This window comes from Glarea lozoyensis (genome assembly GCF_000409485.1).
Source record: "Glarea lozoyensis ATCC 20868 chromosome Unknown GLAREA19, whole genome shotgun sequence".
In the NCBI taxonomy this organism is placed as follows: domain Eukaryota; kingdom Fungi; phylum Ascomycota; class Leotiomycetes; order Helotiales; family Helotiaceae; genus Glarea; species Glarea lozoyensis.
This window is the reverse complement of record NW_007360993.1, coordinates 375,730-402,165: the sequence shown is the minus strand read 5'-3', so window position 1 is coordinate 402,165 and position 26,436 is coordinate 375,730. Positions and strand designations below refer to the sequence as shown.

Below are 26,436 nucleotides of genomic sequence, written 5' to 3'. Positions count from 1 at the left end.
CCCCTATCTCTCATCCCCCCCCTCCTCTACTCCCATCCTATCTCCATCCCATTCCCCACCACCCCTCACCACACTTCACACAATCTCGATATCAACAGACGACTCACCATATAATCCCTCTTCGCCTTAATAAAAACCCCCTCACACATCCCCTCCCTCATCCCAACCCATCCCATCTCCCATCCCCCTCCAGCTCCGCATCCACTCCCACTCCATCCCCACCCCCCAACCCATCACATCCCCCATCCCCCCCTTTACCTCCCCAAAAAAACCCCTTCTCATCCCCGCACCCCATCTCCCAAACCATCAGAACCACAATCCCAAACATCTCGCCTTAAAAAAATCGTGTCTCGCTCTTACCTCATCCTTAGAAATAGCCTCCTACTCCAGAACCATTGCAATTGAAAGGCGGGAAGAGGTTGGAGGTTGGGGAAGTGAGAGGTGAGAGGTGGTAATTGGGAAGTGAGAAGGGAGAAGGGCGTAGAGAGTCCCAAACCCCATGTATCGATTCCATCAACACACTTCCCGAGAATCTGACTTCGAAATATTAACTATCAAAAATTTGACGAACAATATAAGCATATCACAAACACAGGATATCTCACAACACAATAACATAATAATAATATATACTTTCATACCACTAATTTTTCCCATCCTAACCTATTCATCCGATCCAAAACATACATACAAAATCATCATCATCATAACCCCTTCCCCTCATTCCCCTCCAAAAAGCGAATGACAAAAGAGTATCCGGGTATCCATGCAAGAAAAATACATAAGAACAAATCCCCCCTCCCACATCCCCTCAATGCACAGATTCAAAGGCCCCCCCCATAAATTACAAAACTCATATCAACAACAACACTAAACACATCCCCTTTCCATTTCCAATTCCAATTCCATTCCTCAACCTAGTTATCACCCCTGCACCTGCCCCCCAACAAGACTAATACAATTCCCCAGCAACAACGCCGCCTCATGCAGCAACTCCCACCGCGTCTTCTCAAACGTCGTCCTAAGCACCATAAGCAGCCCGCCACACCCATTAAAGCCACTCTTATTCTTCAGATCCTCCGGGGAGCGGAACGAGCCCAGGGCGCGGAGGTAGGACCGCATATCACGGACCTGGCCCTCGAAATCCGTCGTCGCGGGGATGGGCGCGGTAGATGGCCCTTCGAGCGCGTAGCCGTAGGACCAGACGATGAGGGCGGCGAAGTAGAGGACCCAGGGGCGGTTGAGGAGGGGGTCGTCGCGGGCCGAGTATTCGAATTTCGGGTCGTCGTAGACGGGGAATTTGGGGTCGTCGTAGGTGGTGGCGGCGTCGGGGTTGGATTTTTCGGGGAGGAGGACTTGTTGAAGGAATTTGAGGGCGTACCAGGTTGCGTCGCGGGCTTTGGCGCTGGGGGCCCAGTGGTCTTTCATGCGGCGTTGGGCGCTGTTGAGATCTTGGGAGCCGATGGTGCGGCCGAGGAGTCTTTTTGCTCGTGCGAAGATTTGGCAGTCGACTATGTCGACGTGCATGGCCATGTGGGCTAAGTGGTGAAGAGCTGTTCTTCCCTGGAATACCAAGCTCTCTTCTTGCTTCTCTTGATATCCGTATGGTCCGGGAGCATTGTCACTAACACGCTTCATCGACTTATCAAAATCATCTCTCCATGAATCGAACGCACGAGTAAGCGAGCCTCTCCATTTGTCTCGGCCTCCAAGAGCTTGCGAGACTCCGAGCGAGTTAACCTGAAGGTCTCGCTGATTCATATGCCAGCTTACACTTAGGAGTCCTGCCATTAGAATTGTCCGCCCGAACGAGTTTGTTCGAACTTCCATAGCGTTTAATGTCCGTTTCAGTCCTTCCAAGAACGAAATGGGTTTCACGCCATTTGACTGTAAGCTAGCCTCGATCCGTCCAACTTCTGCACTATTAGTAGCGTTCCATAAAGCTTCATCGCAGGGTAGAGGTAGTCGCATTTCATGTGCTACCATGACAGTTGAATGTCCGAACATCGTAGCGTGTGTTGAATCGATTACAAATGCAGCAAATGCAGCGCGACGTGTCGCTTCGTTGGTTATCCAATGATTCCACCATTCATCAGGTGTATTAGATCCGGAAGTCGACGAGTGTCGAGATCCATTCAACCCTTGCTTGTCATCTCTGACACTTGGCGGCGAATCTAGAGCGGATCGACCGATGAGCGAGCTACCACGTCGCATGAGAGTGATGGTGGTGGCATGATGTATATGAGCTCTTTCGTGTAGAGCTCTGGTGGAGTACATCTTCTCATACAATTCCAATAGGAGAAGGGCCTGGAATACCCATAACTTGGCTGGCGGTCGGAAGTGATAATCGCTGAAAATCTGATAAGAATATGGTAATTAGCAACGAGCCCAAAATTTGAAGACAAGAATATTTGAAAACAAAAGAGATAAGTATTACGCACCTCCCATCGCAAATGCCACGCCAAGAAATTTGACAACTCGGCACCAGCTTGTGTGACTTCGTAGCCATGCATCTTGTCCAAGCAAGAAGCACCAATTGCCATCATAGCAATCAAGAGAAGATTAGGAGTCTTGTCCGGTGAAAACGTAGGTTTGTGTACTAGAAGAATTAGCCTGGATCCTAAAAGGGTGAGTGAGAATCGTACAGATTGGAACTTGGTCACTGAAATGATACCAGTAACTGCCAATATATGTTTGCATCATCTTACGGCTCATCATATGGCTATCGTCATTGCGATCACCTTCGAGCAGATGTTCTTTCTGCTTAGCCACTGGCGTATGGTCTCCTTCATTGAACCTCTCTTTGATGAGGTCGATAATCTGTTGACTCTTATCTTCCGAGAGAACGGTTTCTGGAAGGCTGGTATCAAGAAGACTAGTGACAGCCATTGGATGATGTGGTTGAGTATTAGGAGGGTAGTAACCTGGGAGGTTGACATCATTGGCAAAATATGGATAATACTGAGCTTGAGCATCAGGATAACTAGAAAGTGGTCAGTGAATGACACAAAAGTGATGTATCATAAGAATCGAACTTACGCTGCGTAGCCTTGTGGGTTCATTTGTCCCATCGGTGAGGAAGCATCAAGTTGTTGATTGTTGAACAAGTATGCAACAAAGTCTTCTGGAATGGCAAATGGAGAACGACTATACCCTTCACCCCCGAAGACGGGCATGGTGTTAGGTGCAGTCATCTGATCCAGCATCATCATTTCCGGCCCCGATTGCTGATGGTGCATGGCTTCATTTGGATAATCTGCAGGCAGTGAAGTTGGGTAAGAAGGTTCGGAGTCTCTTCCGGCTGACGCTGTGGTTGCATTGTTCCCAAATCCAGGTGGTGGTAGACTGAAGGGAGGAAAGCTTTGTTGGCTTACATATGTCTGAGGACTTGCGTGCGTGGAGTGATAGCCTTGGTTGACTGGACCTGAGTTGACCAAGCCATATGATCCGCCGGTCTGAAGTGAAGGGCGTTGAAAGTCAGCAGGCTTGGCATCAGAAACGCCAAAGCTTGAATGTCTTTGGGTTGTTCTGCCAGGAATGGAATTAGATGGAGCTTGATCTCTTGGTGGTAGACTGTCGCTGTTGGAGCGCTTGAAAGCATTGCCATTAGGACCATAATTTTCTCCGCCATTAGTTGAGGCGGCACCGGAATATGTGCCAGAAGAATTTGTGATTGGAGAGTAATTGGGTGTCATCTCTGTTGGTGATCGATACTGGAGCTGACCAGTTCGTCCCTTGATCATGTTTGGTCTCATCACCTCGGGAGAGGAAGAGCCATGCATTGAAGTCGGTCTGCCATTTTCAGTAATTGGCGAGTGATTGTGACCAAGCATCGAGTCCTTTCGATGGAGCTGAGAACCTTTGGCTGTGTGACGGTCTCGATGTCTGTTACATAAATCTTGTCTGACAAATGTTCTTACACAATCTGGAAAATCACAGTTGAAGATTTGTTTAGGTTGATGGTTAAGCTGGTGACGGTAGCTAGATCCCATTAGTATTGATACTCGAGAGCAGGGGACAAAAACTTACAGATGTTCGGCTCTTGAATAGCTCTTACCACATCCACTCTCCGGGCATTCGAACTTTTTGTCCAACCCTTTTCGACTTCTTCTTCGCTTCCGGGGACCACCCTCGGTCCCAGACGATTGCCCCTCTGGTCCATCAACGGGTGATATATCTTCATCTTTTATGCTCGCTCTACTCCGACGTCTCCCACGATTTTTGTCTTCGGCCTCACCTTTGGAACGGCGCGCCAGATTCGGTTCCTGACCTGATGCCATGTTTTCTGGCATTTCCTTCTGCGACATGATATTACTAGTAACGAACGAGTGCGATTGTGGTGCAAGAATTGAAATCATAGTCCTACGGAATTATCGAGGCTAGAGCGGCAATGGAGCATCGGACGGCAGACACGAACGCAGGCAACACACTTGGATAAGTGACTTGGCGATATCAAAGGAGCGAGTCTGGGTAAAGTCAGAATCACGTCTATTATTTGGAAGAGCATTCCCAAGCTGCAAGCAGATCTAGTTGCCTTGGAGCAGGAGTGATGGCGCGTGGGGTATGGTTGTCCGACTGCGAAGCTCAAGCTCACTCACCACAAGATTATTAGAATCAGTGCAAAAGCTGGGCAACAGACAAGTCTTGCGCTGCCAAAAAAGTGTACTCTCAGAATCCCGGCTTAGTTTCTCTCGTCAACAAACACAATTGGAGTTCGTTAGGTCATGTCATTCCTTCCTCGAACAGCGTCCGGAGTCCACGCAGGACAGACAGACAGCTGGAGATTCTGCCTGTTTTGCACGTCGCTTGTGGCGGGGTTGAGGTTGGCTGCTGAGGCAGCTAGTCGAGCTGAAGTCGCACGATCGGAAGTGCAAATGTACGTTGCGGTCGCGAACGCAAAGCGAGAATGCGGAGGTGGAGGTGGTGCAAGTGTTTGAGGCCGCACAATGCAACACAGCAGAGTGTAGATGTCGTGGACGCTCAGAAGTCGGGTCTGGTCGTCAAGAGCTTTTCAGGAAGGAGGTCGTACGCCACCATGAGTCGGCCCAGCGTGTGGAGAAGGGTCGTCGGATCGTACAGCGCAACGCGACGAAGGATGGTGTTTTGTCGTGGGGATGGATGGGTTGCGGATGTGGATGCGCGATGCTTCGCTCGGTGGGGGTTTTGCAACTGGACCCAGAGGAGTATTTAGAGGATTTAGCTACGGCAGCGATCAGGGATGCCTCCGTTGGTTCAGGAATTTGGTTCTGGGGGCGCGCGCGCCGCATGTACCAGGTCCAGGTCCGGGTCCAGGGTCTCGAGGACGGTGTCTAGTGGCTGCGATCGCAAATGGCCTGCTGCTTGAGCGAGGCTTACCGGTGTCAGTGCTGTGAGTACATGGACGGGTTGAGACCGTACAATGATGGCAAAGGGCCATCTTAGACAACAAATACTGGCTGGAAGATGGTTAAATTCCCTCAAGGAAATAACTGAGAAGACAGCAGAGCAGAGACCTGAAAAATGATTAAGCGACAGACCGAGTACAAGCTGCCAGGCCAAAGATGTGCAAATGGAAAATTGCTGTATTTGGGCATTGATCAGCACTGTATTTTCTCGCAGTTGTTGAACTAGTCTCAGATGTAGGATCATGAAAAAGAGAGACAAAATGTAAAATGGAGGAATTTTAGTCCCATTGTCCTAAGAGAGCTGCAAAGCCCATCGATACTTCTATACATGTACTGTGGACTCGCTCGAGCTCTTTAAATGCACCATTCCGCAAAGCATGGTCAAAGTTGCAGAAGTATCAACTTGAACATGAGGACAGCAAAGAGACAAAGCGGCCATGCACTCCAAGTATCGATTGAAGCTTGAAGACGGCATTCGGATAATATAATAAGGTGTATATCGAAATGTAATAGGTCACTAAATATTATCCATTAACCCCACCAAAGCCTGTAAGACACTGAGAGTGCCGCTTTTTTGCCCAGATCGAGTCGTTGGATCAGAGTTCCGTCCCCAGTGACTGGCATGACACCAGTGAGCGGTCCCCTCCGCAGTCCCTTCACTGGTCGCCGTGCTCTGTTACCCACACGACACATCTTCGCCATGAGCGGGCAGGCCCAAAGTACCCCAGAACATGGGAAATGGCTTGGCGGGAGCTTGGGCGGCCTTCTAGATCTAGACTAGAAACGCAGAAGGCCTAAAAGGGGAGGAAAGAGGGGTGTCAAACCCGTGTCAGTCTCCAACCACTTTCACCGTAGAGTGTCAGTGCACACGAAGTATTCCGAGTTCGTTTGGATGAAAAACCTCATGTTGTCAGGTGCTGCGTGCCGTTTGCCGCGTGTCTCAAAATATATGGCGAATTCCACGACGCCTTTTTGTTTCTTTGACGTTTGTCCGCATCTCCATCGTGCTCGCTTCCACAGGGCAGGAACCCAGCTCAGCATATCATTGGATCCCAGAGGATGGATTTACCTGTCCAACAAACGTTTCCCTCTGCTACCTTGGATGTAGTGCTGTAGTCGATTATCCACACCACGATTTCTTTAAACTGTAGCCGCATTTGCCCCTTGTCCTTTTGGGATTTCGGACCAGTTTTGAGATAATCTATTCTGGGGAAAGTCCCAACTATTTGAAATTTGGAGACGACATATAAAATACCATTTGAAACTTTGACGCAAGATCTTGTCGGGTACAAGTATAAGAACCGGTACAGTGCGTATAATTCATCGCACATTTGCGTTGATACAAAGAATGATCTCTGCTGGCATTGACCAAGCGTCAGCACTCGCTTTCTTGTTCTTGTTACACCATACAAATGTCCAGCGGCTCAGCCTGCCGCGTACGGCATGTGGAGAACTTCCTAGAGCAACACTACCCGCATATTTTGCCTACCTCGAGACTGCTTCAAAGCAATCATTTCAAGATACGTAGGGGTACAAGTCTCTCAACTCCCAATAACATGATCCTTCCTTAAAGTCGTTTGGAGATCGTCTCTAAGCGAATACTCTGGACGAGGAATGATAATCAGACACTAGTCTTGATCATACGTTCCTATGATACTCTTAGAATAATGTGTCTCAGACTATTGTCGTCATTTGCGTACGAATGGCCCTATTTCCATCGCAGATTGTCTACGAATAGGAACTAGCATCTCAGACTATTGTGTTGTCCATCCTAGGTTCTTGAAAACAAAAAAAGTAATGAATACGATATTCAGGTACAGAGATTATGCGTCAGAATCTGCGACGAAAAAGCAAGGCGTCTTGAACAACGGGAGAAACACTGGGGAACGGGGCAAGGAAGAAATTTCAGAAGGCATTACAACCAACCAACCGACTGCTATTCATATACCTAATACCGGAGATGGTCACGGCACGCAGCCACGACGTCGTCTTGTTCGAGGAGAAGGTCGCGTAGAAGATAATTGCTTTTTTGGAAGAAATTTCTCTTCTTCCAATCCTTCTATCGCTTCGAGATCGGCGATATATCAACGGGCTGACATGGTGCAGCCAAGTGGATAGATGGCGGCAAGGCCGGTGCTGCCACTCTGTTTGTGACCTACGCTAATCTGGGGATGGGGAGACTGGGATGAGAAGGCTGAGACTGTGAGGTAATTTTTATTTTCCTTCAAGCTTTTTCCTCCATCTGACCCCATGGAGATCAACCTGATTTGCACAAGACCAGACCATAAGCTCCAGGGCAGGGAAACCGGAGGCCGCCTGTGGCGTCTTGGCTGCTGCTCTTTATGCAGCGACAAATATGCAAGCTGGAGAGGAAAAGGAAACATGAGAGACAGCACGGTTGAAAAACTTCAGCAATTCTGTCCTTGAAGAATCTTCCTGGAAATAGATGATCAGGGCAGTAATAGGGAGCTGAGGAGGACAGCAAATAAATTACGCAAATGACGGTGCACTCGCACTGGGCGTCATCAATTGATTGAAACGCCTCTGAAGAAACGCACAGAGTAAAAGCATTGTAATATTGGTACTTTGGTATGTCGTTGATGTAGAGGATGACAGTCTCGACTTCGAGGGAAGTGATGAAGGTCGCGGAGAAAGGATTCGCCGCGCCCGTTCTCGCACCGCGTCGGGGAGCGCATTATACCGAGCCTCACTCGCGGCTGGTGACATTTATCGACGCATTCTTGCTTCCCTGCAACATTGAGGGGCTTTCATATTGTGCATGCTTTCTTCTTCGTTCTCTTAACCTTCTAGAAGTCTCAGAATAAATCATGCCACCTGCGAAATCCAAGGCCCAGCCTGACGACTCAAGGTCAGAAGCAAGCAGCACGAAAGAGAAGCTCGCGACGAATTCGTCAAGCGCAGTCAATGGCAAGGCTCGACGTAACGGTGCACCTGCGAACGGTGGAAGCTCTTTGAGAGATGTCGTATCGGCCGGTACAAGCAACGCGGTAGCAGGAAACTCAAACACTACAGCTGCGGAAACGAATCCTGGTGTGCGTGTAACTTTCGCGTTCTGGTCATGAAGCCTCACTAATATCCTTCTGATAGCTCCAATGGTCGACATTCGACCCCAACATCCTCCACGGCTACCGATACGACTATCGATTAAATACTCCTGCCGCCTTCAACAAACCATATAATCAACTCGTGCTCGCACGTTCTCCTATTGGCAAGATGTCGCCCACAATGGCGAGGCGGAAAGAACAGAGACGGCAAGGTAGCGATCAACTGGCAAACTCGGTTCGCAAGCATTTCAACAGCATGGGTATAATTGAGAACGAGGTCGTCGTGGATTTTCTATACAAAGTTCGCTGGCAAGGTAAGCTTTACTCCCTAAGTGGTTTGTTGAAGGTAGAAACTGACCGACATAGACAAAAACTTCAGAATGCGTTTCGCTCCCCAAAAGCCACGATAGCCGAGTGCCTTGCCTCAAGGAAATGCTCCAGAATATATGGGTTATGGCGTTATTCATGGATTCATGCAATTGAATCTCACTTGGAAAGGCGTAGAATGGATTCAAACGATCTCGATACCCAGTACTTGGAAGTACATATTGTGTTTAATTCGAAATTTCTACATATCAAATATGACTATCTTATAATATTTAAAGGACCTTACCGAAGGAGCATAACTTACGATGAGCATCCCGTTGCAAGACGAGTGTCTAGCATCCTAGAGTGCATAGCGGAGACTCTTCCTTGTTCATACTTATTGATCAAATGTCAGCCTCGCGATTCAGCCTTGCCATTTAAGGTTACGACAATTCGTTTTCTGCATGACGTCCTGGACCTCTATCAATTGTAGAAATCTCAATAGAATCTTTTTCTCACTGCCTCCAAGATTAAATATACATATAATTTATAAATATATCTATTTCAGGTATGACTTATATCAAGTGGACCAATACACTCTTTCCAGAATGCTCTCCATGGTTCTCGGCATTGCATCGGCCGGTAGGCATGGAGTTGTGACCAATCATGTTCGACCAAAAAAAGTTCTGGTCGCATCGACAACTCTAAAGTTTTGCAGCATCATTAAGCCTTCCAACAGTCAAACAAGTCTCGAACTACTAATCTTGACCGCATTCATCTCTATAGGTTTATCCGGACGAGTCGTCAAGCAGATGTGTTTCAATCTTACACCATGAAAACTGGAACGACGGGCCTTCTCATAAAGTCGGCCACGAGTAACTGGATCGTCGCCCCTGCGCGAACATCTTTACCACAATGCATACGAAACGATGGCCCAAGTAAACAGAAAAGATCGATAAGCTGTATCAGGACTACTCGGCCTCGAATCCCTTGTGCGACATCGTCAAGTTTACCATTATGCCACAACACGCAACAGAGGGTAAGTCATACTATCATCAACCAAAAAAACAATCCGGGCCAAACTAATATCTGTCAGTCATTTCACGCATCATCCCGAGCTTTAGCAACGAAGAATCCATACACGGTCCTCGGCGTAGATAAAGGAGCGTCTTCCGGAGAAATCAAAAAGGCATACTATGGTCTAGCAAAGAAGTTCCATCCGGATACCAATAAAGACCCCACGGCGAAGGAAAGATTTGCAGACGCACAGTCTGCGTACGAGCTTCTACAGGATCCTCAGAAGAAGGCAGCATGGGACCAATTCGGCGCCAGCGCCTTTGATCAAGGAGCTGGGCCGAGTCCAGGAGGTGGTGGTGATCCATTTGGAGGGGGTAATCCCTTCGCTGGTGGTAATCCGTTTGCTGGTGCTGGAGGAGGTTTCGGAGGAGGGGGCGGGTTTGGTGCCGAATTCAACTTCGAGGATCTTTTCAGAGGGTTTACAGGAGGAGGTCAAAGAAGATCGACTCGTGGACGCAATCCGTTTGAGGAAGAAATGCTTGTTGGAGATGATATCTCTGTCCAAACTACGATATCCTTTGCGGAAGCCGCGAAGGGTACGACTCGAACGATAAACATCCAGCCACTCGTAACATGTAAAACATGTACAGGAAACGGCCTAAAATCGGGAGCAAAGAGGGAAGAATGTAAAGCATGTGGAGGCACTGGAACACAGATGCATGTAATTCGTGGAGGCTTCCAGATGGGTTCTACATGTTCTGCTTGTGGTGGTCAGGGTATTAAAACTCCTAAGGGTGGTGAGTGTAGAACTTGCCATGGCAATGGTGTTGTCCGAGAAAAGAAAGCTGTGAATGTCACGATACCTGGAGGAATCGAGGATGGCCAACGATTACGAGTGCTCAATGAGGGAGATGCACCTGTGTCCGGAACATCTCAAAATCCCGAGGCGCGTGCGGCTCCTGGCAACCTTTACGTTCATATTTCGGTGGCTACAGACCCTAAATTCAGCCGCTCGGGTTCAGACATCTTACACACAGCGAGCATTCCGCTCACCACAGCTATTCTTGGAGGCGAGGTGACGGTGCCAACACTGGACGGAGAAGTCAAGATCAAGGTTGCTACGGGTACTGCTACTGGAGACAAGGTGACACTATCCGGAATGGGTATGAAGAAGTTAGACCAGCGAAGGATGAAAGGAGATCTCAAGGTTGAATTCAAGGTTCAAATGCCGAAATATTTGAGCGCCAGTCAGCGAACCATAGCGGAATTCTTGGCTGATGAGCTAAATGACAAGACGGCAAAACGAATCATGAATGTCAACCGAGAAAAGTAAGCTCCTTGATACCTGTTAACATTCTTCACAATCTGACTTTCTTAGTACCACGTCAGAATCTAGCAGTGGAGATAAAGGCGAGTCTCACAAGCACGAAGGGATCTTGAAGTCTCTTTGGCACAAACTCACCGACCACCCAGACCATAAGAATGGTTCAGAAAGTTCCTCCAAGAGCGACTCGTCATCTAAGGATGAAAAGACACCCAATGACGACAAGAAATCTTCCGGACCTTCGAGTTGATGGGATGGTGGTGGCATATTGTATAACAAATCTTGATGCATCAGCGCGGTGTAAAACATTATCGGGTGGCGTCTAGAGAGACTGTATATTTGATGGAATGGTTCTCCGCTTGGGGGTAGAGACATGTACATTTGAGTTAAAATAATTGGGTTTTGTGTATTACATATAGAGGTATACTCTTCTCCAGACCAACTTAGCCATAATTTATCTTGCTTTGAATAATTCGAATTGACATATGCCTGGCCGAACTATTGATCACACCTCCCCTTGACCGCTAGATCTTCACTGAAGAATCAAAGTTTCCCCTTGTCGGCGCGGGCCGCATCCCGCTAACGTCAGCGAGCGACAAATCAGCATGAGGCTTGCTTTCGTATTATCGTGACCGTGGCGGTGATATCGAGTCTAGAGCAATGTGATCGAAACCGGTCTAACGAATCGGCATTTTGAAAAGACAGCCAATACCGTCGTCGAGCTTGCGTGTCGTGGATGTCACTGGCTACTGACTTGCATGTTAGATCTCAGGGACAAGGCTTAGAACTACCTATATCCTGGAAAATAGGCGGTGTTTGAAGAGAAATGGAGGAGTAGCTTCGAGTCATATGTATAAAGGTGGTATGATGGAACTATCGAGGCATTAGTGAAGAGCGGATTGCATAACATCGCTACGCGAGAGTGGAATAGGGGGGATAGATGATAGGAATATGACAGTCTGCGATCTGACTTCCTAGCCCTGAATGACCTGTATCAGTCGGCGGCTAAGAAGATCAAAGAGGCAAAGGCCAACATCATCACGACCACGGCGTTTAAACAGTCCTCGATGATGGCATGAATTAGTCGCTGCGAAACAGCCAGCGCTTATACAATCGAAACGTCCATCGCCTTGCTGGCCGCGAAAACGGCCACATACTGTATGTCCTGTGGTTTGCCTGCAGGAGCTCCCCGTTTCCGCCGCTGCAGGGAACCGGCTGGATGTTGGAGTCCAACCAGACGTTTTCTTTCTGTCGTACGCTGTCATTGATACATACATTCCATCGTGAAAGAAACTCGCATTCACGAGGCCATTTTTTCTTGTATTCACCGTGTAAAGGGAATTGATTAGATGCATAACGTGCTGCATTTCCCTGCTACGACTCCGTCCTGAAGCACAGGTACGAAGCAGAAGCCCACGCAAACAAATCCACCCCTCACCACCCGCCTCTCGCACCATCTCATCAGGTCCAGGTCCCGCATCGACACACCTACACCCCCAACGCATCTCGTCACCACCTCACACAACCTCACCACCATTCCTCCCTCATCTCTCCTGGCGAAATCCGCAGAACACGCCCATCGGTCTGCAGACGTGTATTCTCGCTCCCTCGAGCTGCGCGCTCAGCGGTATCCGTCGTCATGCAAGCGCCCATGATCTCAGTGCCTCTCAAGGCCACCAACGAGATCGACTGGATCGAGCCGCTGAAAGGATACATCCGTAGCACGTACGGCGACGACCCGGAGCGCTATGCGGAGGAGTGCGCGACGCTGAACCGGCTGCGGCAGGATATGAGGGGTGCTGGGAAGGATAGCGCGGCGGGGAGGGATCTGCTGTATAGGTATTATGGACAGTTGGAGTTGTTGGATCTCAGGTTTCCCGTGGATGAGAATCATATCAAGATCTCGTTTACTTGGTAAGTCCGCTCTCTTGGAGGGAGACGGATGGGTGGACATGAGGACTAATAGGCATGTTGGCAGGTTCGATGCGTTCACCCACAAACCAACCGCCCAATACTCCCTAGCCTACGAAAAAGCCTCCATCATATTCAACATCTCAGCGGTATTATCATGTCACGCAGCCCACCAAACCCGATCCGAGGACTCGGGTCTGAAAACCGCATACCACTCCTTTCAAGCTTCCGCCGGCATGTTTACGTATATCAATGAGAATTTCCTGCATGCGCCGTCGACGGATCTGAGTCGGGAGACGGTGAAGACGCTGATACAGGTCATGCTCGCGCAGGGCCAGGAGGTGTTTCTCGAGAAGCAGATTGCGGATGGGAAGAAGGTTGGGCTACTGGCGAAGCTGGCGAGTCAGGCGGGGTATTTGTATGGGCAGGCGGTGGAGGGGACGCAGGAGAATGTTAATAAGGCGATTTTTGAGAAGGTTTGGCTATTGGTTGTTCAGGTATGTTCAATTCCGGATTTAATCTTGGTTTGTGCTGGAGAGATGGTTTGGTGGCAGACAGACAGTGGCAGAGGGTGAGGGACATATCACTAACGTTTATCCAGATCAAATCCAATTTCATGATATCCTTGGCACAATATTACCAAGCATTAGCGGACGACGACGCGAACTCACATGGCGTAGCTATTTCTCGATTAAAGGTTGCAGAAGTTGCAGCGAAGGAAGCGAATAAGCTGGCAAACTCCTTTCCATCAAACGTACCCGCGAACTCGAATCTCACCTCGGAAACCGGACCAGCTCTCTTCGAAATCTCGAAACGACATTTGGCGAATGTGCAGGAAAAGCTGGTGGAACTTGTGAAGGACAATGATTACATATACCACCAGACTGTTCCCGTGGAAGCAGCCCTGACAGTCATCCCAAAACTTCCAGCGGCCAAAGCGATACCAGTAAGCGAGTTATACGCAGGACAGGATATTCAAAGAATTACTGGCCCAGATATCTTCCAAAAAATTGTACCCATGTCTGTCACGGAATCAGCAAGCTTGTACGACGAAGAAAAGGCGAAATTGATTCGAGCAGAGACTGAACGTGTGGAAATTGCGAACAGTGAAATGGCTGCGAGTCTAGATTATCTGAGATTACCCGGAGCGTTAAACGTCCTGAAAGGTGGATTTGACCAAGAGATGACGGCAGACGACGAATTCCGTGGGTGGTGTGAGGATGTCGCCAGTCATGATCGTCCGAACAGTACTTTCGATTATCTGAAAACAAGAAAGGAGGACGTAATATCTGTACTTGATAAGAGCAGTAAGCAATTAGATATGGAGGAGAGTGTTTGTGAGAAGATGAGATCCAAGTATGAGCACGACTGGACTCAGCAACCAAGTTCGAGATTAACCTCTACGCTACGGAGTGACATCAAGAATTACAGAGATGCTTTGGAGGAGGCTGCGCGGAGTGATACCCAATTATACAGCAAGATGCGACAATATGAGGCTGATTTTGACGAGATGAGATCGGCTGGTCAAATGAATGAGGCTGATGTGTTATTTCAAAAGGCACTAACTCAGGTTGGTGGAGGAAAGAATGGAAGCCCAACCGGACAGGGTAGTCTGCTGGATGATGATTTTGAGGATAATGGGGTTAGTGTTATGGATCAGGTCAACAAGGTTGAAGAGATTATGAAGAAGATGAACCTACTAAAGCGCGAAAGAGCGCAGGTACTGAAAGACTTGAAGGAGAAGGTTAGTTTCTGGCGAGATTTTTGATGGGACTCTGCTAATCAGCCTAGGTGCACAATGATGATATCTCACAAGTGCTCATACTCAACAAAAAGGCCATTTCATCATACGAAAATCAGCTCTTTCAGGCCGAGCTTGAAAAGTTCCGACCTCACCAGAATCGATTGTTACAGGCAAACCATAAGCAAAGCTCCCTGATGAAAGATTTAACCGCTACATTCAATGCATTATTACAGGATAAGAGGGTTCGATCGGAGCAAAGTAAATATGAGAATATTAACAGACAGAGGACGACTATTATGAACAAGTACAAGAAAGTCTACCAGGAATTTTTGGATCTTGAGGCTGGGCTTCAAAGTGCGAAGCAGTGGTATAGTGAGATGAAGGACACGGTTGATAGTCTGGATAAGAACGTGGAAACATTTGTCAACAACCGTCGATCCGAGGGAGCACAACTCCTGAATCAGATCGAACAGGAGCGAGCTGCCAATGCAAGTGGGCAGGCTGACAGGGAAAGAGAGAGACTTCGAGGACTTATGGAACGAATGTCTATGGATCCTTCGACGTCTCCTTCATCCAACAAACCACCTCGTACTGGTTCTGCTGGAGGATATCAGAATCCATCACCAACAACAAGATACCCATCAACCAATTTCGCTGGGCAGTATCAAGTATCCGCATCTCATCAGAATCCTCAAACCATGGCACAATCACATGGAAACCTCTCATCATTTACACCTCCAAACAACTCCCAATTCGCGGTACCACCTCAAAAGCGTCATCCTCCAGATATCTACATAGCCAACAAACACGCTTCCGCCATCCCCCAAGGCGCCTACAACCCCTCAACCTACCACCCCCGCGAAAACCCCAACCAACTCTTCTCCGCCCCCGCCAACCAAACACATTTCGGCCAAATGTCTCCACCACCCTCACAAACTCAATTCGCGCACATGTCGCCACCGCCTACGCAGACGAGGTTCGATCCAGGGCAGTATGGTAGACAACAACCTACGAGTCCGATGCCTCAACAGCAGTTCGTGCCAGCGGGATACGTTCCCCCGCCTCCGCCGCCGGGTCCGCCGCCGTTGGGTCCCCAGCAGACTTTCCCGGGCCAGAGCGAGTATGGGCAGCAGAGGCAGAGTACGCCGCAGCAGGGGGGCGATCCTTGGGCGGGGTTGGGTGCTTGGAGGTAGCAGGATGAAGGGGGTGGAATGGGGTGGAAGGGTAGGGGACTGGGGGGATAGGATATATTAGGATTGTGGATAGGGATTAGTGGGAGGGTAGGAGGATAGGAGGATAGTGGTGATGTGCTAAGACGAAGACGATGATGGGAATACGCATAGATAGATAGGTTGGACGAGGAGTTTTTTTTGGTGGGTGCGGATTAGGGTGGTTAGTAATATGAGATGATATATCTATTTGAGATATTTTTGTGCTTAAAGGTTTGGGAGTTTGGGGTGACAGGTGAGTTAAATGAATTGGGTACTCTAATTCGCCAATCCATTCTCCTGTGAATATCCCTCCCATCCTCATTACACTCTCTATAAAGCGCTCTCGACGTATAGTTTAACTATATAATAATCTATTACGTAGCATACAGGCAGGGAAGAGGTTCAGTATATTGAACAAGTCTAAGTTTAGGTATAGGTAAGCTCCTAATATACATTTCCAAGCACAGTCCGTACGTGCCAGAAAACCGTCTAAGCTAATTACGAGTGGTGTGTATATACTACGTCTGTAACACAATCGATCGTTAGGCCAGCGGGGTTTTCTGACTTGCTTAGAGTGGTTTCTAGGATTGATGGATGGGCTGGCGGGGTTGGATATTTAGTCCCGTTTTTATGTGAAAAGGGGGGTCTGGAGAGGTGATGGTGGTGGGTAGATATTATATGTTTGGTGATAAGCGAATAGGTGGGTGTTGGATGGTGGATATGTATAGGTGGAGTATAGATAGAGTGGGTTGGGTTGGGATAAGGCTTGTTTTTGTTAGGGGTTGACTACGAAGGTTCATGATGACGGGCTGGCGGGAGAGATGAAGAGGAGATCAGCGTGATTGTGCTTTCGTTTTGGGGTGATGTAGAATCTAGATGGGGGGTCTTGGATTACTGTTTAGAAGGAGAATGAGGGGATGAGGGTACGGATGTTGGTGTGCTGTGATGGAGTGTTTTCTAATGTGTTTGATACGCTTTAGTTGGTTGGTGATTGAGATGGGGGGATGTTAGAATGTCGTTAAGTGTTGATGCATCTTCAGTACCGGCTGACTTCACCCGTATTAATTCCTTCCACCATCACTCTCTCTTCTCTTCAAAAGAAAAACGGGTATCATTCAAACCTTCGCCCCAAACCTCTCCCTATACTCAACCATCCTCTTCCTATCCCCCTCTCCCCCCTCCTTGTCCCCTAACGCCCCAATAATATCATCCATCGACAGAATACTCAAAACCGGCACGCCAAACTCCTCCCCAATCATCCCGATAGCGCTCCTCCCCCCCTCATCCCCAGGAACCGTCTCCATGCGATCCAACGCCACCAAAATCCCCACCACCACGCCCCCCTCCCCCCTAATCTTGCCAATCGCCTCCCGTTTCGCCGTCCCCGCCGTCACAACATCATCCACGATCAACACTCTCTTCCCCTTCAGCGGCGCCCCCACGATCCCCCCTCCCTCGCCATGATCCTTCACCTCCTTGCGGTCAAAACTATAACACAGATCCGCGTACCTCTCCGGCGCGAGCTCGCCCAGTTTATCGACCGTGCTGGTGGCGAGCGGGATACCTTTGTAGGCCGGGCCGAAGAGGATATCGAATTCGACGGCCGGGCTGGCGAGGAGACAGCGCGCGTAGGCGGTGGAGAGGGCGCGGAGGAGCGAGGCCGTGTAGAAGGAGCCGGCGTTGAAGAAGTAGGGGGATTCGCGGCCGGATTTGAGGGTGAAGGTGCCGAATTTGAGGATACCGGCGGACATGCAGGTGCTGAGGAAGTCTTTTTTGTATTGTGGGAGGGACGCCATCTTGAGGGTGAATTCTGGATCTGAAGGAGTGTAGAGAATTGAATTGTTAGGCGGATGTATGGAGGTGGAGGGGAGGAGTGGAGGGGTACTCGAGTATAAGAAATATTTTTCAGGGGTGGGGCTTAGCGAGGGGTCGATAACGATAAGTTTATGGTCACGTGCTCCACAAGATCGATCACCATAACCATTGTGTTAAAAATGATTTCCTGGTTGTAGAATAGTGAAACTGAGTGACTAGATATGTCTGCTCCTCTGATATCACCTACTCTTCCATCTGCCTCCACCGACATTTCTCCCAAGCCCATCATCCTCAACATCCTCACACCCGGTCTCTGCCACCCTTCTCTTATGCGCCATGCTATATTCCCTCTGAACATCGTCGCAAGGCTTGGAAAAGCTTTGGTAGCTTTTTACGGTATCTTCCAAAATGTACAAGACACCTCAGATACAGCATTATCGAGTATATCATAACAACAAACTCACAACATAAGGTCTTTGTATCGAGTCTAGTATTTTGACATAGCGTAGCTACTCAATTTATTCTATGCGATAATACTCATCAAGTCCGAGGTTTGCTACATCACCGCCTGTTTTGCTAACCACCCATTTTGGCGTCATGAAAATCATCTCCGAATTCCAAACTCTCGCTCAGGACACAATTCCCCTCGTAAGAAATTTAGATATAAGCCTTGTACTCCCCAACACCCACAAACGCCATCCATCGAGTCTAAAGAAGAGAAACCTCTTAACGAGAATTGGTCTTACCCATTCCACGCTTTCCAGAGAACTATACATCCAGTTAGTAAACAGTCCCAGCAAAATTCAGATATATGAAATAGAAAACATACCAAATGCTTAGGCATAGCAGCAGGAACATGCCTATCAGCCTCACCCTGCCTAGCCATACGATTCATCTTTCTCTGGCCCAACTTCTGAGCCCTCTCAGCCTTCGTCCTAGCAGTCTCATTCGTAACACCATCATCACGTCTATTACTCTGACTTCTCGCCCTGCTCTTCGCTCTCATCTTCGCTTCATACGCTGGATCATCAACATCCATAGCATCCTCGGTACCAGTACGGCTACGTAATGGAGTACGGCCACGAGATTGGGAGCGAGCGCGGGAGACGATAGATGTGGTATCGAAACCGAGTTGATCAAGTTGGTCGTCCATGTCCGAGAGCTTCTTGCGGGTAGATGAGCGGGGGATTATGGCGCGATTCTTGAGGGATTTCTTCATCTTGGCGTCGTTGCGGATGAGCGTTTGTTTTTCACGGATGATTTCAGCTTTCATTCTGATATCTGCGTCTTCGTCGTCTTCAATTGATTCGTCAGAATCATAGTAACCTTCTGCTTCGAGCTTCTCTTCCTCGTCCTCGAGAGCTTGGAGCTTAGCTTCGATATCTGGGTCAACGAAATCGGCAATGTTCTTGCCGTCGAATATTTCAGGAATCTTGTCATGCTTCCACTCGTCGTTTGCAAGTAGGTATTTATCCTTGAGATCAACGTTGAAAACACCAGCACCTCCATTCTCTTCCTCAAGATCCCTAGCGAGCTTCCGGCGTTCTGGATCCATTTTGTCGTATTTCTTCATCTTCTTGACAGCATCAGGAATGAATGCCTCGCGAACAACGCCGTCCATCGGTCTCGCGACATGGATTCTGTTGAGAACATCTCCAAGTCTTCCACCGACAGTTCCGCTACTGTTTGTGCCAGACTTGAGTTTCTGTGCAACTCTGTCTGCGATTAACCGCTCACAAGCCGCATTCTTGACTTCCTGAACACCCTCCTCGGTTGTGCATGAAAGCTGCAACATCTCCACATCTCCCGGCTTCAACAGAGCTTGAAGTGCAGCCTGGCTCTCCTCATCCAGGTCTTCTGGTCTTGTAACATCAATCTTATTGATAACAATAAACACCAACTTATTCGCAAACAATGGCTTGATACTCTGGAAAAGTTGCATCTGCGCCTGAACCGTATATCCACACTGTTCAGACAAATCCATAAAATAAAGAATCGCAGACCGTAAATGCGCGATCGCAGTAATCGACTGCATCTCAATAGTATTCATCTCCTCCAAAGGATGGTCGAGAATACCCGGTGTGTCAATCGCCTGAAATCGTAGGTATTTATAATCGAAATGTCCCACGAACAAACTCTTGGTCGTGAAAGCATATGGTTGAACATCGACATCCGCTCTCGTAACACTCTTCAAAAAGCTCGATTTGCCCACATTAGGATATCCACAAATCAACAGCGTCCTGGTATTCGGATCGATACTCGGCAGACGACCGAGATGCTGTCTGACCTGATCAAGATACAACAACGGATCTTTCAACCGTCTGCAGATCGTGGCCATTCGTCCCAACGCCGCACGTTTAAGCTGTTTACACTGGAACAACGACTGCGCATATTTCAAAAGCCGAACGTAGTCGCGCGAGACAATCTCGATGAGATGTTTAGCCGTGGAGAGCTGACCGAGGGCAATGCGGAAATGGTCGGCATCGTAGAGGGTATTGAGGAGATCTTTGTGGAAAGGATGGATATCTTGTAATCGAGGGAATCCGTCGAGGATAAGAGATAATTTCTCGCTGAAAGTTTCGGCCGTGAATTTCACCTTTCTAGTATAGAAATCTAATCGACAGATATTAGTAGATATCCTTCATCCCCCGCATTCTTTCCGCACATACTTCTAATTCTCGAAATCTGGAAACCTGCTCGAATCTGTGTGGGCAATCTCCTCTGCGTGCGACTCAGCACGATATCTAGAAATTCCTGGCTCGTAGGCACAGGTTGGATGTCCTTCCATGTCGTCTTCATAATGGGCAACCGTTGTTGTTGGGAAATTGTCGAAAAGGTCGGGTTGATCTTATCGTGATTTTTTTTGAACCGCCTCCGCAATTTTTTGCAGCGAGGGCAAAAATTCGGATCTATTGGTGGGGCTGCAGCGCTATCCACATGTGACTAGGGATACCACTAACGCCGAAAATGCTCTACAAAGACTACCTACTTAGCAGAACAGAGTAGTAATGTAAATAACTGAAGAGAGTTTGATTAAGCACAGAGTAATCGCGATTTCTGTAGTGAAACTAGATTTCTCATCTTATTTCGAGGAAAACAAACGTGATTCTGGCGTATATTTGAGAGATGGTCACCACCCACCTAGAAAATGCAGAACAGAAACTAATAAAAAGCACCATGACTTTCTCCCATGTTCATATGGACTTCAATATTTCAAAGGGTTACCAATATCAAAACTCCTCATATAATATGTATACTCATGTAAACAGCTCAGTGCGAAACAAATTCAGGCATCCTTCCAAAATGGGTATCTCAACACCTTCCCCAACCACAAAATATTCCCTTGATAAACATTCATAAGTAACGCCTATCCATATCTTGCTCGAGCTTCTGGTTTCTTGACTTCGTAGACCTAGAATAAGTGAGCAATGATGTGGTAAACAGGGACAAGAATAATTACCATGTCGATCCAATTTCCTCCACAGCCTTTTACTGCACTTGGTCCTTTACTCACGAAGCCGAGTTTTTCGTACCATTCGACTTTTTCCTAATTTATCGTCAGCTTGTGGGCCTAGCAATTCCCAAGTCTACCCTCTAGATGTCTTGACTCGACATTGGAGGACGTCTCGCTTGATATGAGCCGAGAAGGATGAATGCAAACACTCCAACGACCTCAGTCAACCAAAAGAACGTAGTCAAACATACCTCATGAGCCAACAAAGCCAATCGATCAGCAACACCCGAACCAGCAATAGAAGAAATGTAACTCTTCATCAAGACCCCACCCATACCACGTCCCTGAAATCCAGGTGCGATAGCCACACTATGTAGCACGACCGTCCTTCCTTGTTCTTGATGTCCAATTGCACCGTGGCCGGATAGATCATCTTGTCCTTTCTTGACGTCGCCGATGGTGCTTTCCCAGTCTTTGGGGTAGTCCATGGAGGCGTCTGTGCATGTTGGTGAGGTTGTTTTGCTTGACTGTTGAAGGTTAGTATTTAAAACTCATGTTGTCGCATTCTATGTGAGGTTTGTTGCTGATAGCAGGCATCACTCCCCAAGAAACTGAGCCTGTATAAGAATCCTGTAATGGACGACCAAGTAGAGGAAAAAAAGTCTTCAACCTCATCTCCCCCATCAACCGCACCACCAAACTCCCCTGCCCCTCCCCCTCCCCCTCTCACCCATCGCGCCCCCAAAACACAAAAAGAACGCAAAACTCACCACAACATGCCCCAACATAACACTAACCGCCCCATCATCCCTACAACTCTCCACCAACCTCGCCGCTCCCAAAGTCGGACTCTGCAAACACTTCGGACTCGGGACAACCGTAGTGAAAAGCCCAATACAAAGTTCTCCACATTTCGTGAGACGATATCTCAACTGCGCTTATAATCAGCCTTGTTCACCACCCAAACTGACTCATCACTCGAACCCATCAGACCAAACCACCATCCACAAAACCCAAGACAAAAACAACACGAAAGAACAAAACAAACCTTTTCCCGACTAGCCCTCTCCACCTCACTAAACGCGCTATTCTCCAGCGCCTCACAGCTATCCAGATCCGAAATCGTGAGGGGTCTCACGTACGGATGCAGGTTTCCCGTGACCTTTGAGGAAGACATGGAGTTGATGGTGAATGCTTTGGTGGGTTCTGGGGAGGAGGGGCCTGTAATTATTAGACCAGAGGTATGAGGAAAGAGGGGAGGTGAGTGAGGGTATGAGAGGAGAGGAGAGGGTATGGGGAAAGGGAGGGTTGATATGAGGGTTGAGGATAAGACGGGAGATGAGAGGACATGAGAGAAGAGAACAAACATACCAGACATACGATTCGGACTCTCACTCAACGTCGGCGGCGACGCCGTTTCTCGTTCCCGATTATTCTCGAGATCCAGATCCAGATCGCGGGGCATGATTAGTGTGACCTTTCTTGGCTCTAGCTTCCTTCCAATATCTCTTGTATCTTCTTCCCTTCTCTATCTCCCTTATCCTCTTCTATACTCTTGTCTCTTCTCTTCTTCTCTTCTATTCTCTTCCTCTGCAGTACGAACACGATGTAAGAACAAGAACACGCCCTGTGGCTGGTAGAAAGAAACCTCACCACCTGCACCCGCCAAGGTAGGCAGAAGGTAGGCAAACACAACCAGAGCCACACCTGCACTCACCTCAACCAAGGTTTGTTCAGCTGAAAAGTGGGGCCAAAGATCACCTAGCCGAACCGTCAATAAGCGAGAATCGGCCTCGAGCGAGCCCAGGGGAACGAGGATACAATTGTAATAGGACGCCACCTGGTAGATACTGCGTAACTTACCCCTCCACACAGCCACCTCATCAAGGTTCAAATCTTACAGATGAGAGGAGATGTATGGTATGCAGCTAAGTTACATATATATCCCGCATACGGGCAGCAGAAATTCGCGCGATGGGCAACAAGTTCTCCAAGAAACAATGATCCGTTCACTTCAAACTCGGGAATAGGAAATGCAGATCTAATCAATGCCAAGTCCTCACATTACCATATCACATCACATCCATATCAAATCACATCCATATCACACCCATTTGAAATAATCTCAGTGCAATTCCTGTCGCCAGGCGTCTAAGATACGTTACCTACCTACCTACCAATCAACCATATATAAATTACATTCCTTCCATACAAAGTCCATTTCATTCTCATTTCATTCCTTTCCGCTTCAAACTCCGCTTCGCTCTCAAACCAAAAAATCCCGCAGACAAACAAATGCCGCATCAGATCCGAAAACAAGAAAGAAGAATAGACTCGTCGCGCGAGATCAAAGGGTCCTTCCTTCCCTCATTATGTTTCGCAGCCCATCCAAAATATCCTATCGCAAAACGTTCCTAATGCATCTCATTCGTAAAATCATCATCTAATAAACTCGCTGGTGGGGGAATCTCAAACGTATCGGGAGGGTGATCGCTATGTACGCCTCCAACGCCGGTCAATTCCGCAGGGTATAGTGGGTGGGAAGATTTCGAAGGGGTGGTGTTGGGGGAATCCGCTACTGTTGCTCGCGGTTCCTCGGTTTCGAACTTGGTCCTTATGTCCAAGTCCTTTTCTTGTTCTGTGTGCCTTAATCCTTGGGGGTATCGGCTGCTGTGTTGTTCTGAAGCTGTTATATCCATTACTGATGGTTCTTCTGTCGATATAAAAGTCTTCTCATCGAGAGGGTTTGAACCAAGTGGAGGAGTAGTCTCGACCATATGCTCTGGGTAGTTTTGCGACTGTGACGCATTCGATGAGATAAAATCCATTGGATCTGTTTCGTTTGGGGTATATCTTGTAGCAAAGTCAACGTAATCAAAGCCAATGCTGGAATCGGCTGAAAATTCATTTGTACGTGGGTGTCCACCTCGTGAACTGGCGGGAGAAGGAAGTCCTGGCGCCGCATGTGAATCGCGTCCGTCTTGCGTGTCATTCAAGTATTCGGATCCAGGGCTTGAGTCGGGCAGTGGTGTGGATTCTGGGGTTAATATGCTGGTCCTAGGTGGGGGATAGTTGGCCTTTGGATATGGAATGCCCGAGAAGAAAGGAACAGTCCCGGCAGTTTCTGTCCTATCTGGTGCTGGAGGTGATCTTCCTCGTCTGGGATAGAAATCCTGGTCATCTGAAATGTCAGTCACAGCATAATCATGAACATTGATGGAGCGGTCCATTCCCGAGGAGCTGTACGGTGGGCTGTGGATTCCAGACTTGTATTGGTAACTTCCATTGGGTGGAGACTTTTCGTCGACGTACTGTGCATCGACAACAATTGGAACTGGCCGGAGTGGAGCCTCGTGGAATGTGTCCTCCATTTCAGGGAATATTTTCAACAATGTTGAAGCTTGCGAACGAGATCTGGGATCAATGCTAAGACACCGATTGCAAATATCTAGAAAGTAGTCAGGAATTTCCGCAGGAAAACGGCTCACATCCAAAGGTCTTTGGGTTTCCGGTTCATCGTGTTGAGTGGCCAGAGCGTAAAGGACCATTCCCAGCTGGTACAGATCAGATTTGACTCCAATATACATCGAAATACGTTGATTGCTTTCAATCAGATCACGGACTTCGGGGGGTTCCCATCCTACAGGACACCCGCGGCGGTTGATATCAATTATTTTGGCGTTATCGTATGCGTCAATGACGATATTTGAAAGTGTGAAATCTCCTTGGACGAAGCCGGCCTCGTGAATTTCTGAAAGACCTTGAACAATCTGTCTTGCCCACCGTTCTCGTCTTCTCCATGGTAAATGACCCTCTCCGTCGTAGATCACGTCAATTAAAGCTCCTTGCTCCGCGAAACTAATTAGAAGGCCTTTCACATGTTCGCCCTTATTATCGAGAACAACGCCACCAAACTGAATGACACTGCGAGAGCCTGAAAGTTGATGCAAAGCATTAATTTCATAGAGAAACTCATCCACTGTATCTGGTCCAGGAATCTCCTTCTTGATAAAGACCTGTCCATCTACTCGAACCTTGTAAACGAAACCTGACAGATGAGAGTCAAATACAAGCTCATCTTCTCGGATCCTTCTGCAATTCAAATGGTTGATTGATCGGACTGCGGGGTATTGGATGATTTCAGACACATCTTCAACCACGTGTACATGCAGTCGTTCATTTTCCGTCTGCAGTTTCAAATTCGTGACCGTGTCGTAGAACTGAATATCAGGGAGCGACTCTCGAATAGCCTCATAGATCCGAGCACTCTTGTCCCTCTGGAACTTGGTCCGCAGCAATTCCTCCTCTAGAGACCCCTCTGGGGCATTTCTGTAATCTAACGAGACTGTGACTCGTCGCCAGTACGTCGGCGTTTCTGCAAATGTAACGAAAAACTTTTCCCTTTTTGACTTGTCTCGGAAATGCATGCTCAGATTCAAAATCCATCTCTTCTCCAGCTCCTCCAGTATCATCTCGTCAAACGCTTCTGTTGATATTGAAGCCGTGTCGATGGCCGAGGGCGCCTTTTCGACATCTACGTAATCGTGAACGACCTTGTCATCTCGTACTGTTTGCACAGCCAGTTGACCTTCATTCAGCAGTGAATCAATGGTATCTTTGTTCTTCTCAATTTCCAATAATTCCGGCGCGCTCATTCTCGGCGAGCTAGCCACCACGCTCGACGAGCCTCGATCTGAAAGGTTTCGTCTTCGATCCACCGATAACGTTCTCCGGTCATCAGGTACGTGAGGTTCCAATCTATCTCTCTTTTCGGATTGTTGTCTTTTAAAGGTTCCCGGACGCGGTAGTCCTGGCACCACCTTCCGCGACAACCGGCGAGCGATGCCTGGTCTCTGCGTATCCTCCTCCAATGGCGCCGGTGGAGTATTGCTACTCTCATCCTTCCCGAACAGCTTCCTCCATGACCACGTCGATTTCGCATCTGTCGACGCAGCTCTTGCCTTTGGTTTCTCTGTTTGAGCCATTGTGGGGTGAAACCCGCCCGGGGAACTGGACAACACGATCAGCAAGGATGGCCTACACAGAAGAAATGCAGATATAGAATTGGATTCCCACATACTCTGCGGGGGTGGAGACTAGCCGCTTGCTGGTGAGTTCGTCGCTGCCCTTCAATATGTGGTTGTGAGCAGTTCCGAACTCGAATTGGCATGTCTGCACGCGCGAGCTGGTGTACACCGTAGCATG

At 48.2% G+C, this 26,436-nt stretch overlaps 9 protein-coding genes across 9 annotated transcripts; 4 read left to right on the top strand and 5 right to left on the bottom strand.

The window, feature by feature from the left end:
* Positions 1–924: 924 nt before the first annotated feature.
* On the bottom strand, positions 925–4,307 carry GLAREA_12650 (C2H2 and C2HC zinc finger; the record flags this gene model as incomplete). The annotated part of the gene is made up of 5 exons (XM_008083431.1): positions 925–2,358; positions 2,442–2,599; positions 2,646–2,983; positions 3,040–3,981; positions 4,030–4,307. 5 exons carry the CDS (start codon positions 4,305–4,307, stop codon positions 925–927), a joined length of 3,150 nt encoding a protein of 1,049 aa, XP_008081622.1.
* Positions 4,308–4,724: 417 nt separating this feature from the next.
* Positions 4,725–4,937, top strand: GLAREA_12649 (uncharacterized protein; the record flags this gene model as incomplete). Its single annotated transcript, XM_008083430.1, has 1 exon — positions 4,725–4,937. One exon carries the CDS (start codon positions 4,725–4,727, stop codon positions 4,935–4,937), a length of 213 nt encoding a protein of 70 aa, XP_008081621.1.
* Positions 4,938–8,212: 3,275 nt separating this feature from the next.
* GLAREA_12648 (uncharacterized protein) lies at positions 8,213–8,859 on the top strand (the record flags this gene model as incomplete). Its single annotated transcript, XM_008083429.1, has 3 exons — positions 8,213–8,437; positions 8,493–8,763; positions 8,816–8,859. 3 exons carry the CDS (start codon positions 8,213–8,215, stop codon positions 8,857–8,859), a joined length of 540 nt encoding a protein of 179 aa, XP_008081620.1.
* A 728-nt stretch (positions 8,860–9,587) lies between these two features.
* Positions 9,588–11,346, top strand: GLAREA_12647 (Chaperone J-domain-containing protein; the record flags this gene model as incomplete). The annotated part of the gene is made up of 3 exons (XM_008083428.1): positions 9,588–9,794; positions 9,852–11,101; positions 11,151–11,346. The coding sequence occupies 3 exons, from the start codon at positions 9,588–9,590 to the stop codon at positions 11,344–11,346; spliced, it is 1,653 nt and encodes a 550-aa protein (XP_008081619.1).
* A 1,389-nt stretch (positions 11,347–12,735) lies between these two features.
* On the top strand, positions 12,736–15,944 carry GLAREA_12646 (uncharacterized protein; the record flags this gene model as incomplete). Its single annotated transcript, XM_008083427.1, has 4 exons — positions 12,736–13,010; positions 13,075–13,504; positions 13,609–14,751; positions 14,799–15,944. The coding sequence occupies 4 exons, from the start codon at positions 12,736–12,738 to the stop codon at positions 15,942–15,944; spliced, it is 2,994 nt and encodes a 997-aa protein (XP_008081618.1).
* Positions 15,945–17,077: 1,133 nt separating this feature from the next.
* On the bottom strand, positions 17,078–17,758 carry GLAREA_12645 (PRTase-like protein; the record flags this gene model as incomplete). The annotated part of the gene is made up of 1 exon (XM_008083426.1): positions 17,078–17,758. The coding sequence occupies one exon, from the start codon at positions 17,756–17,758 to the stop codon at positions 17,078–17,080; it is 681 nt and encodes a 226-aa protein (XP_008081617.1).
* Positions 17,759–18,503: 745 nt separating this feature from the next.
* GLAREA_12644 (P-loop containing nucleoside triphosphate hydrolase) lies at positions 18,504–20,576 on the bottom strand (the record flags this gene model as incomplete). Its single annotated transcript, XM_008083425.1, has 3 exons — positions 18,504–18,545; positions 18,607–20,390; positions 20,447–20,576. 3 exons carry the CDS (start codon positions 20,574–20,576, stop codon positions 18,504–18,506), a joined length of 1,956 nt encoding a protein of 651 aa, XP_008081616.1.
* Positions 20,577–21,144: 568 nt separating this feature from the next.
* GLAREA_12643 (Acyl-CoA N-acyltransferases (Nat)) lies at positions 21,145–22,696 on the bottom strand (the record flags this gene model as incomplete). Its single annotated transcript, XM_008083424.1, has 6 exons — positions 21,145–21,189; positions 21,238–21,324; positions 21,483–21,758; positions 22,002–22,163; positions 22,280–22,452; positions 22,603–22,696. 6 exons carry the CDS (start codon positions 22,694–22,696, stop codon positions 21,145–21,147), a joined length of 837 nt encoding a protein of 278 aa, XP_008081615.1.
* A 949-nt stretch (positions 22,697–23,645) lies between these two features.
* GLAREA_12642 (Protein kinase-like (PK-like)) lies at positions 23,646–26,216 on the bottom strand (the record flags this gene model as incomplete). The annotated part of the gene is made up of 1 exon (XM_008083423.1): positions 23,646–26,216. The coding sequence occupies one exon, from the start codon at positions 26,214–26,216 to the stop codon at positions 23,646–23,648; it is 2,571 nt and encodes an 856-aa protein (XP_008081614.1).
* Positions 26,217–26,436: the final 220 nt, after the last annotated feature.